This window comes from Varroa destructor, unplaced genomic scaffold, assembly GCF_002443255.2.
Source record: "Varroa destructor unplaced genomic scaffold, Vdes_3.0 BEIS01000001.1, whole genome shotgun sequence".
NCBI lineage: Eukaryota > Metazoa > Arthropoda > Arachnida > Mesostigmata > Varroidae > Varroa > Varroa destructor.
The window spans coordinates 68,272,445-68,288,838 of record NW_019211454.1 but is presented as its reverse complement, the minus strand read 5'-3'; the positions used below and the strand labels follow the sequence as shown (position 1 = coordinate 68,288,838).

At 39.4% G+C, this 16,394-nt stretch overlaps 1 protein-coding gene across 1 annotated transcript in view; it reads left to right on the top strand.

The window, feature by feature from the left end:
* The window catches only part of LOC111252726 (nose resistant to fluoxetine protein 6-like), a 39,247-nt gene extending 25,030 nt beyond the window's left edge, over positions 1-14,217 (top strand). The window contains exons 5-13 of the mRNA XM_022811055.2: positions 1,558-1,767; positions 2,463-2,639; positions 3,200-3,293; positions 7,848-7,940; positions 9,672-9,837; positions 10,547-10,626; positions 11,790-12,033; positions 12,367-12,696; positions 12,914-14,217. Coding sequence (XP_022666790.1) covers positions 1,558-1,767; positions 2,463-2,639; positions 3,200-3,293; positions 7,848-7,940; positions 9,672-9,837; positions 10,547-10,626; positions 11,790-12,033; positions 12,367-12,696; positions 12,914-13,279 — 1,760 coding nt within the window. The 3' untranslated portion in view covers positions 13,280-14,217. The remainder of the gene's footprint in view (positions 1-1,557; positions 1,768-2,462; positions 2,640-3,199; positions 3,294-7,847; positions 7,941-9,671; positions 9,838-10,546; positions 10,627-11,789; positions 12,034-12,366; positions 12,697-12,913) is intronic.
* Positions 14,218-16,394: the final 2,177 nt, after the last annotated feature.

Below are 16,394 nucleotides of genomic sequence, written 5' to 3'. Positions count from 1 at the left end.
CTGGCGCTCTGGTTGCAGCCTTGTTGCACGTCAAGTCCCATGAGGCATAGATGAGGTCCTTGCGATGGGGTAACGAAGAGGACTGGCAGAATAAACTCCGAGGTACAAGCAGTGGAACGCGATGCTGTTTTCGGGTTTCCGCAACAATTAATACGCGGTTCGAAGTACGTAGCGTGGCTAATTAATCGAGAGATTATAGACGGGTCTCATTACCTTTAGCGCACACGGTACTTTAGGCCGTGATTGTTGAAATATACGCCATCTGTGTTAAAGCCTCTAGATGGGACGGCTAGGAAAATGACACCATGCCCTTAAACCTGAAGAACAAATTAAATGACACAATCGAAACGATCGGCTAAAAAGCATAGACGTCTGGGCTAACACAATCTACGGCGGAAGCCTCTGTTTAGCTAACAGTTTTTTGTCGGTGTGTAGCTGCGCAATAGAACGTATCTGTTCCTATGCACATGAAATTCATTAAATGGGAGCGATAATTGCTTTAATAGACGTTCAAGAAGTAATTTCCTCAGACATGTCGTGTTACGATCCTAGCTAGGAAAACGTTCGATAAAGGATAATTGTTCTAACTATTCTATCTGTGTTCTAATAATTAGCTATCTGCATATGCTGTTGATAAAAACGTAGTAGAAGTGGATGGTATATGAAATTGTCTAGTACACAGTGGAGAAGAGTTAATGATCGACATTACAAAACGAAGTAGAGACAAAAGAACTGCTTCTTCTTACTACCTTGAAGTAGAATAGCTGATTATCCATAACTTGAAATTTGATAAAAACGTTCTAGAAGGCCTCCCGTGGCAATTTTGTCGTTGGCGAATGCCATCAATAAACACTGGACAAGCAGAAAAGGCCCGTGGTATGCTAATGTGGACAACAGAATATAAACAAAGTAGTCACAACCGAGTAAGTACGATAAGATACGCTGAGCGGGTCGAGATCAGGGTGGGGCTCAGGTAAAACACCTAGAACGCAATGACAATCAACTTAGTGTAATAGGTAAATTAGTCAGATGACCTATTTTTGTTGAAATGGTTAGGTATATTTCCCATGGAATTTAATATCTGGATAGAGCCTAAGAAGGTGAAGCCAGAGCAACATCAAGCTACAGATATTTCACCAGATGGCGATATTTACTTAAGATAATAAGAAGTTAGCCAATATTATAGTTATCTTAAAAAGATGGTACCATTCGGTTTTACGGCACATATGTCTTGAACTTCAAGGTATCCTTTTCAAATCGATATGGAGAAGCAATAGAAGATTTTCTAACTAGCGTTTGTTCGTAGAAGTCCAGTACATGTCCTATCTGAAGGTGAGTATTACTGGAATTGCAGTAGTCTGTGATTTGGGAATGCCGGGTACCATTCTATTGTATGTTTAAATAAATCCTCCATGCCAAACCCAGCCGACAGTATGTCTTATCCACTCACTACCTAGACGCACTTGCTGAGTATAAATTCAGGTAGTTAGTTGGTTTCTTTTTAACAAAGCCCACGCGGCTGTCTCACTGATTATTTGACATTGTTTTCCTTTGCAGTGGCCACCGTAATGGCGTTGGACATCTCGGTACCATGGTGTGAAACGAGCGATCCTATTCAAATATCTTCGACACAAACTGTCGTCCTTTTAATTCTGGCCGTAATCTTCATCCTGTCTGTCGTTGGCACGACGCTTGACGTACTGCCAAAGCTCGTTCATTCCTTCCGTAGAGCAAAAGGAGAAAAAATTCCACCTCCCGCTAGGCAAAGTAAATATCGATTTTCTACATTCCTAGTTATTCTGACGTAAGGAGATCTCTTTTAGAAATGCGGTGTGCGCGTGTAGTGAAGGCTTATAGATCGCGAGTTGTTTAATTATTATAACAGTTATTCTAACTTTTGCCGCTGAAATGATTCGACAGATGGCGCTGTTGTCTACTGAATCAGTAAACCCTCGACCGGGTTTTTTTGAACTATCAAATATAAATTTCAGTCGTGCTTGAGTAGACAATATAGTATGTCTGCTTGTTTAACACCGTTCGAAAGCAGTAATATGGAAAGCGGTACGATTTATAGATAAGGAGGTCATAACGTAAACATACACCCATTTGAGTGCGTAGTAGACGTTACGCAAACAGCTTATTCAATAGAAATTGCTAGTGGTAAACATAGTACAGTTTATAATTAAGTGACGAACATTTTCATTGTTTGTGCACGTCGTTAACACGACGACCTAAGCTTTACGAAATTAAGCTTTACGTAGTAAATGAAACCTGCAGTGGCTCCTTATTGTTTAATCAGCCATAATCTTTTTGGTGAATTAAACTCGCCTTACGGCATACTGCGAAATTGTTGAGTAAGTTAGACTACTCGGTCGAAAATGAGCCATAACAAAATCTCACGAGTAAAAGCCATAAGAAAAATACGAATACATAAACATGGTGTTTTCCCTGCCTCTTTTCAGGTACGATTGAGAGAATCTCGGAATGTTTTTCTATGTATAGCAACTTTCGTAAGATGATGAACACCGAAACAGATCATGCCAGTGACACGTTGCGTTGCATCCACGGCCTTCGAGTACTAACAATGGCGTGGATTATTCTTGGCCACATATACTTCTATAAGAACTTCAACCTTGGAAGTGAGTGCGGAGGCATTTGCTCATAACGCCTAAACTACAAACTTAGTCTTGGAGCAGAAGTCATAATCTTTGTCACAATCGTATGTTGGCCACAGGCGTTATCGATGACCTATCGCTCATTTTCTATCTAGCACCACCATCTATCTGTACAAATATGGGTGTCACAGCAGAATTATGTACAAATTAACATACACTTGAAAACGACAACAGCAGGTGCTGAACGAACTAAAACGCCAGAAACCTTTCCTTTGCTCTTTTGTTAAAATGTATTCCATAATCTGTGACTCAATAGTAAGAAACTATGCTTATGCCTCAATCCATCTGCAAAGGAACTATGGTTCATAAAGCTGTTGAGTGATTCTTTTGCTTCATGTAGTTTTATAGAAGAACGATTCGTCTTTGCGGTAAAAACTTCCATATCCGCGTAGACTGTAATTACTGAAAAAATCTACTATTACGCTACTGCTGATGTTTATCGAGTGGAAATCAATCTATGAGGACAAACAAGGAAGCTTCGCGCACACAGCAAACAAAGCAAATTTGCATGCCAACTCTTTCAGGCGGTCTCTTCGAAGCATTTAAGCTCGCGCGAAGTGTTCCGTTCCAAATGGTGCTCAACATGTTTCCGGCTGTCGAAACCTTCGTAACGATCTCGTAAGTAGCACTCGGTTTTATTTCGAAGAGAAATTTCACACATTAAAGGAACGCGTGTTGTTATCGGCAGCTTTTTTTCGCGAAGTAGGATGACGGCAGAATGATAGACTTCAGTCCTCGTTTTCATCAACTTAAAGTTTCTACACGTAAAAAGGTTTTCGTTAGGTCCACATACTCACTCTTTTCGAAAGATAATATTATCGAAATCGGTAGAGGAAATCGATTGAGATGGGGCTCGACCTTTTTCTATCTGTTGATATTTTGCTACACAGTCGACTGCAAGTCGGCATCTGTTTCGGATCAACGATTCCAACGATGAAGTTCAGCAAGCTTCCCTGTAGGCTGATCGGAAGAAAATAGTTAACCGACAGAAATAAAGATAGAATTTAGTGAAGTGTCTATCGGTTGCATCGTCTGAAGTTTTTTGGTGATAATCAGTGGTTGACGCTCTAAATAGAGTTGAACACGAATGATACAGCAGTAACTCAACTCCCCAGCAGCTGCTCAGGGCCACTACGAGACCAAGGTTCGTTTTTGCAGCTGAAACTTAGCAAAAAGTTAAGAATTCAAGCACCCTAGCTTTACGTACGTCTGTTTTTTCTTTTTGCTTGACAAACTCCAGTACAACATAAATAACTAGTTACAATAAATACAACAACGGGGAACGACAACATACTATGGTCCAGGATCTTGCCGCCTTTCTAGAGTGTGCAACGGCGTGGTTCGGTATTGATTCGCGATAAATATGCCCAATGTTAGATTTTACCACGTCGAGACGCAGAATTACAGGCTGTAATTAATTATACGAAATATCAATTATATTGGCATAGAAAATTGGTCTGCATGACTCTCGACAGAAACTGTAGCTCTACGGTACGTTGTATAAACAATTTCAAGCTAATCGCCATAGAATTATCTACGCTATAAAATTGTTTTTTGCTTGAGTTCCAGTGCCTGTCGGTACATCATAACCAACGTGAAAAGCCACTCATAAACTATTTCTACTTAGTAGAACGACTGCGTTATGCTCTGACATACGTAGTGGAAAATACTCTTCAATACAGAATATAATGCTTTAGAGATGCCAAAATAAAGATATGACTAATGCCCTTTTTCAACGCTCTTAGGAACCTTTAAACAATGAATTTAAAGGGCAGAGAATTGACGCCCGTAGATTTGCCCAATCCAATATTCACGGCAGAACATTTTCTGAGGTCAGAGTTATTGTCTCGCTACCTAAGTTTAAGGTACGAATCCCTTTCGTAGAACGTTCAACAACAGCTGTAATGCGTCTGCCGAGGCGAGAAATGTAGGAGAAGACGAATTAAGAATGCACGGAAGGTACATAGACCTAACAACCTGTCAAGTTTACGACTTCGGCTAACCGACGTTCAAAACGATGTGGACAAACATCTCATCTCATCTGCTGTGGATACTCTCGGGAGGAACACAAATATCAGGCTTTTAATATTAATATAATATTGTGTCGTCGTGTAGCGGGCCGAGACAATTAATTACAGGAATATTTTTTTCTGTAAATAGCGCCATTTTGGGATCTACGACTCTCGTCGATCGATCACGATTCAAAATGCTCAGTGGTAGACAGGTATATGAAGCTGGAATTTAAATAGCCGTCGAAGGTCTGGTTTTGTTCAATAGCCATTAACCGAGAAGCATCGCCAGAGACTTATAATCGTTTGTGTCACTTTGTTTGGTAGAATTTATAGATGTTTACTCCGATAATTCGTACACAGAAGAGGGATTCAGGGGCTTTAAACACCGAGCTAACTCCCTAAACCTAATGATGAAATAGTTAATCTTTTTTTGTTTGAAGAAAACGTCCTTTATCGCTGCTATAAGGCCTTCGTTTTATTCATCAGGACCTAAGCTTAATAATGACCTTTGTTCTATTGCTCAGTCGAGGTTTTCTCGATTTTCTCTACTTTATCTATTTTTACACCTGTCGGGTAGTATGTGTCAAGAAGCTTTGAAGCTTTCCTGGGCACCCAGAGTAAAAGGGTAGCTTCAGATTTGTATTGTGCAATTTTCATGACCTTTTGTTTTTCAATCCAACAGGAGACAAACAAAGATTTAATAATAATAAATACAGTTTCACAATTGCTTAAAGGCTAGCTTTAAATAGATCTGTACCTGCTCAGATGGAGATGGATACGTATTGGAAACTTCTAGCTAGGATTTACTTTTATCAGCGTTCGACGTCAATTTCGTAGGGGCAAAATAGACGCATAAAAACAAGCAGAATCTAGAGGATTAGTAAAATAAATGAAAATGCTCCGTACTAACAAGGGAGCGATTAAATTTATCTCCGCCATCTTTGACCAGATCTCTGAGCATTCGTTTTCAAAGTAAACTGGCGCATTTATACATAAAGACTGTATCGAAGTAAACATTTAAAATACAATCTATAAATATGTAATGACAGTTTGTCGGACAAACGGCTCCCTCCTGCTTTGCCGGCGCAAGATCAACTTCTCGATTAAAAAACCGTTGAGCTGTCTTCCGTATCACGCCATTGAACATTTAAGAAATTAATTGCTTTAAAGTTCTAGAAATCTTTATTTGCCGGGAGCCATTGCATCGAATAGGAAATTGTTTAGGGCTAGGTTTAAAAATGGGTAACAAATCCCGCTGTCCCGCATGATTCTCGTTCGCAATCTTTCGTTTCCGGACAACGTAAGATCATTGGCGATTACTTGGCTGTATTGAAAGCATTGTAGACTGGCGTCGTTGTCAGCTACTCTCACCTAAAAGTGGAAAACATTTTTCCTATTTTCCTAGGTAAGGGTTCCTATAAGGTATTTTTTTCGACTATGGTAAACACCATTTTCGTACTGATTCAAATTCTATCAAACTAAGAAGTGATCTGAAAGACAGGTATAGCAGCATGTGACCTAGTCTAGGGGGCGTGTAGAATCTTTATCTCTAAAATAGCGCCAATCAGTACATTGTTGATCGGCATGTTTGAATCACTTTATGATTACTACATATTTGTTTCGATTTGCGCCAGCATTTCTCGCTAGCTCTACGAAAATGATCTTGAAATAAAGAGCTCATTTCTGACCGGAAGTTTTATATAACGATTGGACAATGTCATCCTACGTTGAACTTGCGTTCCGTGTTTATAGTTCATTTGCATACATTAGTATTTGTTTCTATACGCTGTCGGCAACAGTCTGGAGGTCTTGCGTTCAGTGAGTTGCAGCATATTCTCCATATCCGTCGTTATCGTATGAACTGTAGCTCGATAAGTGTTACTATGGGTCTTCTGTATGCAGAGATGGTGACTCAACAGAAAATGATCGAACGTCGTGTTTCGCAGTATCTTTCCTGCAGGCAAAACGGACCCGACCACATATATGTATATGTATATGTATATATATGTATATATATATATATATATATATTATATATATATATATATGTATATATATATATATATATATATATGTATATATATGTATATACCTACACGTAGCAGCCGCAGTTTTCTGACAAGACACCGATTAAGTAAGCAACCATAATAAGGTAGTAGATGGCAAATGTCCCCTTGCTAAGGGCGAATAGAAAATAAACGCTCTGATTTTCTATGATATTTTCAATAGTTTCGCTATCTAGAAGACACACACGAGGAGATACAAGAAAAAATTACAAACTTAATCCACAGAACGTTCATAGACGACATATGGAATTGATTTACGTAATGCATCTGAAACGAGTAATTTTTTCGAAGCTCGGGCAGCGAGCTAAGATGGAAGCACCGTAAAATACGTTCATGCGCAAACAAACAACGCCAAATAGGCTAGAATAAAAGAAATTTATGTAGGTATTATAGATACAGAACAGAGTTACTGATAAAAACGTTGGAAACCATAAAGCTCGAGCTCATCGATTTCGGTTGCCATTATTCTCTTGATTCTTGTTCTTCTTCCTCTTCGGCTCATTGTTATCAAGACGCTACTCGAATGCTGGCAAGGAAAGAAGATAGCTTTTTACCAGCAATTCAAGATCTCTGGACTAAATTTAAATTTGAAACACATCCACATGGAGCTACTGGCTACTTCTGGGATGTGATGTTTTTGAACAATGTTGATACCTTTCATCGAAAACACTTCGCTGTAAAAGGATATCTCCAAAAAGCACTTCTAAAATGGCGGTGAAAGGCTATGCGTAAATCATAGATAGAATTACTACGAATATCTTTAGAGGGTTTTACTATTTTATTGAGCTTGTTTCCGTAGTAAATTGCATTTTCTTTTTTGCCTTAAAATTACATGAGCAGTCAGAATCTGCTTATAGCTCGATACTATGAGTGCAAAACGATGAGCTTCTGTGCCGAGAAAAATCCACACGCGAAAAGTTGAGACAGCAGACACGTTCTATGACGGACTCGTGCCAAGATCAATCTTTTTGTTTTTTCGAACACAGTCGATCGTTAACACTGCTATTTACTAAAAGTACACAGCAAGGGATGCTTTTGGACAGCACAAACTGCAAGTATTTGACAGTTATTATCCTATTCCGGTGCTTTTTCAGGGGCTTTCTGCTGACGTACAACTATCTCCGACGATTGGATGATCGCCAGGGCAAGTTCAGTTACTTTAGACATATTCTACGACGATGGTGCAGGTAAGCACTAGTCTATCTAGAAATATTTACGACTATCTGCTGTAATCAGCATGATGGCGTGCTGATCATCACAGAATCGAAGAACATCGAGCTTCTCTTCTAAAGGGAAGTTCAATTATCACATTATGTGGGATGCGCCCTACCGCCGGTGAATCAATTTTACGGTGTGGCTCTGTTGTTTCTGTTAAGGAATAAGCATGATGCAATAATACATACGCATGTGATGTTTATGAGGCCCGCACAGTTTGAGAGACAGAAGGTAAAGGCAATTGACAATGGGGCGTAAATCGATCCCACAAATAACAACTTGATTTACTATCGAACGAAGCTTGAACTAGTGGCGTCTAAAGATGCAAGTTACCTTTATTCGTAATTTGTTTATTGCCTGAGACGAGACTGCGAGAAACTCATCGTTCCATGACCTCGTCTGAGATGCGCACGTTTTTTCACTAATGGTAATTCTTGGATCTTTTCAAATCGACGTTTTTCAAACACTCTTCCTTCGTCCCATCATATATATCTGATAGCACGTATGTGCACGCATACGTGTCCAATTTTTGACTACTTAGTCGATTTGGTGCAAAAATGTGTCGTTTCCTTATGCTAATATTTTTTTCAGGTAGAGACGGTCTTCGAAAGCTTAGCTGCATTTTCACAAGCTTTTCCTTTCTATATTTTCTTGCCGTAACCTCATAGTGAATTGGACTGCCGCAACCGCAACAAATATGTACATAGCTGTCTGGCTGTCCGCACTGATTTTTTAACATTATGGCAGTACTTCATCGCCATTAAAAAAAACACGAAGAAGATTTGCCAACAAAAATTCCAGTGGTTTTCGCGTCACTATAAATCGGTTGCCTCTGTAGAATTATCTTCATACAGTTGTTCGATACTTAACCAGTGAAGTGCTGAGGTATCGATGTAACGCAGTACCATTAATCATCATTATTGACTCTCGACCGTTCTGTCTCATTTTAATTCTGCAACTGCACCAATCAGTCGACGCCATTGTAACCTAAGTTGCTGCTCCCATTCAACAAACGTTTGCCACTGGGCCGCATAATAACTCCTTAATATAATCTAAATGAATATTGTCCCAGAAAGCAAAGTACTACCGGAACACCACGTTTTTATTGCTACTACTACTACTGCGACCTGAAACTTATTAATGTTCCTATGCAAAACTATCTTCTTTGGGGGTTAAAGTACGTTACGAATATTTGACAAAGCCTAATAGAAGCCTAAAAAAACTTGTTGTTGTTACTTCCCCTTGCCGTCAACTGCCGCTTTGTCTCGATATCGATAACCCCCTAATGGCCACCTAACGAGGACGGGAACCCTACAACAATTTTAGAGCAGCCCATATGCTGTTAAAAATGAAGTAAGAAGCAGAATACTTTACTTAGTTATGCCTATCTATACAAACTCTAACATGGTATGTCGGCTGATCGTCGTAACGGTTTATTGCGTGTTAATATTATGGACAATTTCCAAACTGGGCTCATCGTAAAGTAGCTCTAAATCAAAAAATCAAGTTTACGCCGATAAAAAACTTCAGAACCGAAATATGAAGTCACTGTGGAGAAAAACAAGTACTCACAGTTGCAAGGTTGAAATTGGATTGAAATGAAAAACGGTACATGTACTAGCTATGCTTCGTCTTATAACTTTGTGGCAATACTATCAGTATTGTAGGTAATGATGTATGTTGATGAATTTAAACTTTCACAGATTAAGCCCCGCATTCATCGTCGTTTCATTTATGATGATCGTTCTACCTCTGATCGGCTCAGGGCCGCTTTGGCGCGAGACCCTTGAGCCCTATTCAGAAGCGTGCGAGAGACTCTGGTGGACGAATCCACTCTACATCGGGGCATACGTTAAACGCGAGAATATGGTCAGCTTTATTTTAGGATTTTTACTTTTAACCTTTATTTCGCAGGGTCTCTTAGAGGTAAGGTACTTAACGTTTTTTTTTTGGCGCCAAAGAACGAATAGCGTTTGTGCCACGTCATTTTAGACTTATTATTATTTACTTAGATACAATAAATAGATTCATTCAGTTAACCACACCGATCTAGCCCACTTAACGAAGCACGACCTAAGCTATACGTTTAACTTTTCAAATAGATCGACAAAGCTCCACCTCTACTCTAGTCCCGAACTTCTATAAACTGCAGATGAGATCACCCATAACAGTCGTTTTCCAGCACCGGACCTTGCCTCGACATTTTTAAGTAACTGTTAACTACACAGAAATACTTCGTCATAAATAGCAGCATATAGCACTCAAGAACTCTCTGACAACCCAAGTCAGTTTTTTTTTCGTTCGTAACTGGTGAGTCACCGGAGTTCACTGAGAGCTCCGTTAGCCTTAAGGACACATATGCCACCAGATGATATCTTTCTGCAAATAATCGTGGCATAATTTCAAACCTTTATCCCGGCCCGTAAGAATAAACTATATTTGGGTATGATGCATCATAACCAGCATGATTAACTAAACTTTATGTACTAAATACAGAATTTATTATAAAGAACTACTCAGAAAAATAAAAAATTACAGATTTTTTCACAGAACAATGCCTCTTTGTTTTTCGCTGCAGTGTCTCCCACACGGATGGTACCTCTCATCCGACTTCCACTATTTCCTAATAATGCCACTCGTCTCGTACGTTCTATTCAAGTAAGTTAATTACTTCTGGCAAGTGTATTGATTTTAACTGGAACTTTCTACCACTAAACTACTTTAGGTTACCTTGTGTAGCTTAGTGGCTAACCTTAGCAACCCGTTGTGGTGTAGTTTCAGTGGATAAATTTCGTTTCGCGATGGTTAAGGGCAGCCCTGCGTCTGATGGAACTATGCCTAACGGCAATGCCGGGCGTAAAACTTGAAATAATTTACTTAGCATCTTAAACCTATTTTATTTAATTTAGTTTTAAAAGTAAGTAAGTGAGTTAGTTAATTTGATATAAAATGCGCATGTTTCAATTTTAATGCAAATTGAGGGCACTAACTACTGCATGCACATGCGTATTCTTCATTTATATGGGTCGCGTGCGAGGTAAGGGAGACGTTCCCGCTTCGGCCCAACATACACGTTTCCCAACGGTGATCAAAACCGAGATCTAAAGGAATTTATGTTCCGATTACCTTGTATATCTGTTCTCAATTATTAAATCTCTAAGTAATACATTAATTTTGTAACTCCAAGGTTCACAATTAGAGTCCCTGCTATTTCATTCGGGTCAATTTACAGATCTTCTAATTAATACCCAATGTGATCTATCGGGCCGTCCTGTGTAATTTCAGTAACCAAAATAACAATAACAATAATAATAATATTGTCCATGCAGATGTTCCCATTTAAAATAGAAGGTTTCGCTAAAGAAAGGGCCTTATATTGTGCAGGTAGAATAAAATGTGGAAACTCGTGTTTGACTATAATGCTATTCAACGTAGAAAGGCATTAATAAAGAACAAAGTAAAAAAAGACGAAAAATAGGACGAAGGCAGTGAAGCTCTTCTTATTTTCGTTGTTTATAGAAAATTGCTAATTTACCGGTTGATTTATTGTCCTGCAGTGGATTTTAATACGAGGTTGTTTCGAGGGTCAACCGTGAAGCTTTATCGTTCCACTCTTTAGATAGAATATTATTTACACGATATCCGCATTATGTGTCGACTATACGTATTATGTGTTGACGTCGAGACCTAGTACTCGAAGTTTCAACAGCACAAATTGCATATTCAGACCCTGCTAGCTGACATATCAATCTGGATAGAGACCCACGTGTGTTCGATGTCTGCACACTCACACAAAACATTGCTTATTTATTGTTTTCTAGGCGACCCTTTATGGGCTTGTTGATCTTGTTTGCTCTTATATTCATCTCAGTGACAGCTGTTGGTGTTTTGTTGTTTGTCCACGATCTTCCCCCAATACCGCTGTTCATTGACCTGGAGCCGGCACATTTCAACGAGTACATGAATATTATCGGCTACAAACCATTTGCACATCTCGCCCCGTTTGCGATTGGAATGGCTTTGGGCTATCTGCTGTTCAGGCAAAGAAGGAAGCACATTAACAAAGTATGTACACGTTGAATGCAAGGGTGTGCTGTTTGCATGAGTGGCCATTGATAGCCGAGCATAAGGAGTTTTAAAAAGAAATCATCATAAATAGTGTGCATTTATTAATGACGACTGTAGAAGACTGACATATTTTCGAATATACAGTGTCCATACCTTAAGCACATTAAAGTACACAAAGTTTTCGCTATATAGTAAAAACAGATAACTTAATTATTATCCTTGGTGGATGTTAACGGCAGAGTGTACCGAGGTACACTGTGCAATGCATCATACGAAATCCCGTTGCCGCTGTGCGATTTGACTAAGTATTATTACATCAATTGTCTAAAGCTGGTGCGTATCCCCGCGTGGATCATTGTGTGGGGAGTTCAATTGGCAATCGTGTTCGGAGTACGTAACTGGAACGCTTATGATCGACCCTCAATGGTCATGGGAATCCTCTACGGGGCACTGTTTCGTTTTTGGTGGTCACTGTGTGTTGCCTGGACGGTGTACGCCTGCGCGACTGGCAATGGGGGCCTTGTCAACAGGATTTTGTCATTCCGAGCCTGGATTCCCCTCTCACGGTTGACCTTCCTCGTGTACTTGGTTCACCCGCTTATTATTCTTGCACATACGGCCTATCTCCGCGAACCGTACTACATAACTGTGCCCTTCACAGTAAGTACACCCATTTGGAATTGTCAGTCATAGGACTTTTGGCAATTCTTTAGTGAACTATATTGCAAATAAATATTGTTGTTGTAAATGATTTCTTCCAAATCATAGCTATGGCCAGGGGGTACAAGCCACTCCGTTAGTAAGAATTTAACTAATAAACCAAAACGGTACATAAGTCAGACGCAAAGCAGCTAATATGCGTATTGCTCCATTGCAGGGCTATCTTTATCTCGGTCATTTGTTCACATCGTACTCGCTATCACTCGTCCTGACCGTCACACTTGAGTCACCTTTCCTTGCACTCGACCGTCTCATAACGAAGGCCTACCACGACTGCTGCGACCCGCTCGGTCATCATCTGAGTGCTAAGCGTAACGCTGCTATAGCAACAACCTCCAGTGGCAACTTCAACGGAAGTAGCCGTTTCAAGGGCAATTCCGTTTACATCGAGAACCATATTGACGCCATGCTTGCTGCCCCTAAGAATAACAATAAGAGCAATACGATGCGTGGAGGGAACCGATCTGATCGCCGGCCTGATAATGGGAAAGTAAACATGGCGTTTGATAACGCGAAACTTTAACTACTTTTAAGCAGCGCAATACTACATTGTGTGCATTGTTGCTGGATGTTTTCGGAACTTGCTTTGCTAATGTTATGCATCAATGAACAAATGTCTCTTTTTGAGTACGTAATTTGATTTATACTATAAAAGGACTATTTGCTTGTTCTCATACAAGATTTGCAATTTTTTTTTGTATGTATAACTATGGAAAGCTCTACGAAAATTGCGCAGCTGGAATTTACCGAGATTGGGTCGAAAAACCCAAAAACATCGAATTTTAGGCGAAGCATGTTCACCGGCAACATGTTTCAACTGTATGTAAATGAGTGAATCTTCAATGTCAATTTAATTCAAATATTAGAATCGAAACTTCTGTGTAGTTATCGATCTTAATGGGACACACTACTGCACCTCAGAAAGAGCCTCGCTATAGACGATAAATAATTAGATTCATGGGGTCCTAGGGCGAAGTGTACGTGATGCACTAGTCGACGTATAAAACGGGGCGAAATTATAGAGGAAACTGCGTAAAGGTGCCAAGAGATACCGAAAAGCCTTTATGGTCAAACGCATGTACCTCAGGTTTAGACATCTAGGTGATTTGTATATAGCGATTAATCAAGTTTCAAACGGTGTCCATTGAGTGTGAATGTAGGTTCAACGACCCAATACGAATCGTACAAAGTGAGTATTTATGCAGATCATGGGCTGGTAATATCTGTATCAATGAAAGTACAACATTAAGGTTATAGTACAAAAAGGATGATAGAAAGGAAGCACAAGTAAGAGATATGTACGAGTATTGCCATTGCTCTAATGTACGAATGAATTGTGAACACGACGACATATAGAGAGGGACCTGACAAAAATGCTCATTGCAGTATCGAAGTCCTGGTCATGTTTATGTATCGAAGTATGCTCAAGAATAAACAGAAAATCGATAAGTAAATAGAGAAGTTCGTAACGAGTCTACTGTTAACAAAAACACTCAGCTGTGTTAAGGTCTATTGACCTCTACTTTAGAAAAACTTACGAGATGACAGCAGAGATCAACATACTGTTAATTGAAAAGTCGAACGTTTTTTACACTCGAAGTTCTAAATAGATCCACAGATATTTGCCTCATCTGCTATTTTTTTTTGTATAGCAACTATTCAGTTACCTATCACCGTTTATGTTCTTATTAATATTGCTTTCGTTTTTTTGCCCTACGATAGAGTCCTACGATACACAACCTAATCTGTTTCGTTTTGTACCTCTGTATACTATCGTCCCTCCATGTACTTTTTTTCTAGGCTATGTCTCCTCTTCAAGGCCTTATGCCTATTTCTAGGTACAGACATTGTTATTACATCTTGCGGTGCTCGGTTCGATGTACTCTTCGCCAGCTCATAATTCCATTGCAAAAACAAAATGCTGTTAACGCTAGATGGTTCCTTTCAGTGTCAGCGGTTCATTGTGCTTCTCCCTATTCAGTAGGCTGCCCCGTACGACACGAGCCACTTGTTCCGCCAACAATACTACAGCAGTTATGGTTTCCCGCGCGTTTTAATTGTCGCCCGATGAGAGATTATAAATTGAAGGCAATTTGTGTATAGAAAAAAATAAATAAGTTCTGCTACGGGTGTCTATACTCTATTTCGCTCAAGATCCGACCACATTTTGTCCAGCTATTTTCCAGTTTTTTTTACACGTTTCAATTACAGCCCTTATTTGGCAAGCATTAAAATGGTCTCTTGATTTCCGTTCGCCAACCCTCCACACCCCTAATGGCATATGCGGGATTTATTATTACGAAGATTTATGAAGGGATCTTACATTTACAGCTTATGTTTCATCGACAACAATGACAATTACCATTGATTCACTCTTCTAATTTACGCTTTAACCATGCCTCGTATCAGCGTATGCCTCGACCCCGTGGCAACGACGTCACATGGTGGAGCGCCGTTACGAGCGGAACAACGTTAGTAAATCAAATACCAGAGTCCATTCAGAGACGTCTATTTTTTGCCATTTGGCATTCATTGCACGTTCATCCGCCATTGCCCTTCATCGCTTCCTTTGTAGTATCATTGCAAACAAGATGAGAGCAACTAATTTATGTTCCTTTTTTACAGTCCGATAACGAATAATACTATTCATCTAAAGGTTTGCCTGTTTCATCTATTTGAAGTCAAACGGACATGTCCGTAAAGCCTTCTAAATTAAACAAAATAGTTTTTTTTTTTCTATTGTAAAATGAAACATTTCTGTTTCGAATATGATTCTAGGCCATTGTTTACATATAAAACTATTCATATTATTAGATAATTCAAAATCCCAGGGAGTGTAGCTTTTTGCACCATTTTCAGGAAATCATTGCAGTTAGCTAGCCGATTAGTCTAGTTATTTAACCTGCAACTCATGGCCAAAAGGTGAAATCCTGAAAAACTCGCCTCACAGCAATTCCAAGCTAACCATAATAGGTAAATATTTCTATATATATATATATATATTGTTATTATTTCTGTTAATCATGAAAAGTCCGTCTTTTTAATTATGGTCAAACATAAACCAAAAATACCAAATGTTAGTCGAGAAAAATATTAATTTTTACGAGCAACTATTAGCTTACCAAGTGACCTGTTTTTGATTTTAGTGTAAAATGGCGTTAAGAAATGCTTTCCGCAAAGAAGTTCTTAATAACAACAACAACTTTGAAATTACTTCATGACGTGACCATTCCGGACAAAGATATTCGAGGTCTTCGTTATTTCGCATCACCCGGTTACACGTCCAGATGACGGAAGAATTAGTTGTGTGCCTGTTTCTGAGAACTATCTAAATCTCATCGAAAACCGAAACTTCGCTGATCCATGAGTTTGTTTTCGAAACGGAGAAGATTGCATAGGTCCGCAGAGCTAGATGGGGCCTACTGGGCGCTAGGGGACACTGGCCGCGGTATGTATCTACGCTTTGCCAGATAAGCCAGGCCGAGTTCTAAATCTAGCATGATAATTTAAATATATGAATCAATGCACGTCTACGTACGCGTAGGATGGCTGTGGACTATTCATTTCCACTAGCCGCCGATGAAGCTAAACTAGATACACTTTCCCACACAAGCCGACTATGGCTTCTGCTTAAAAAT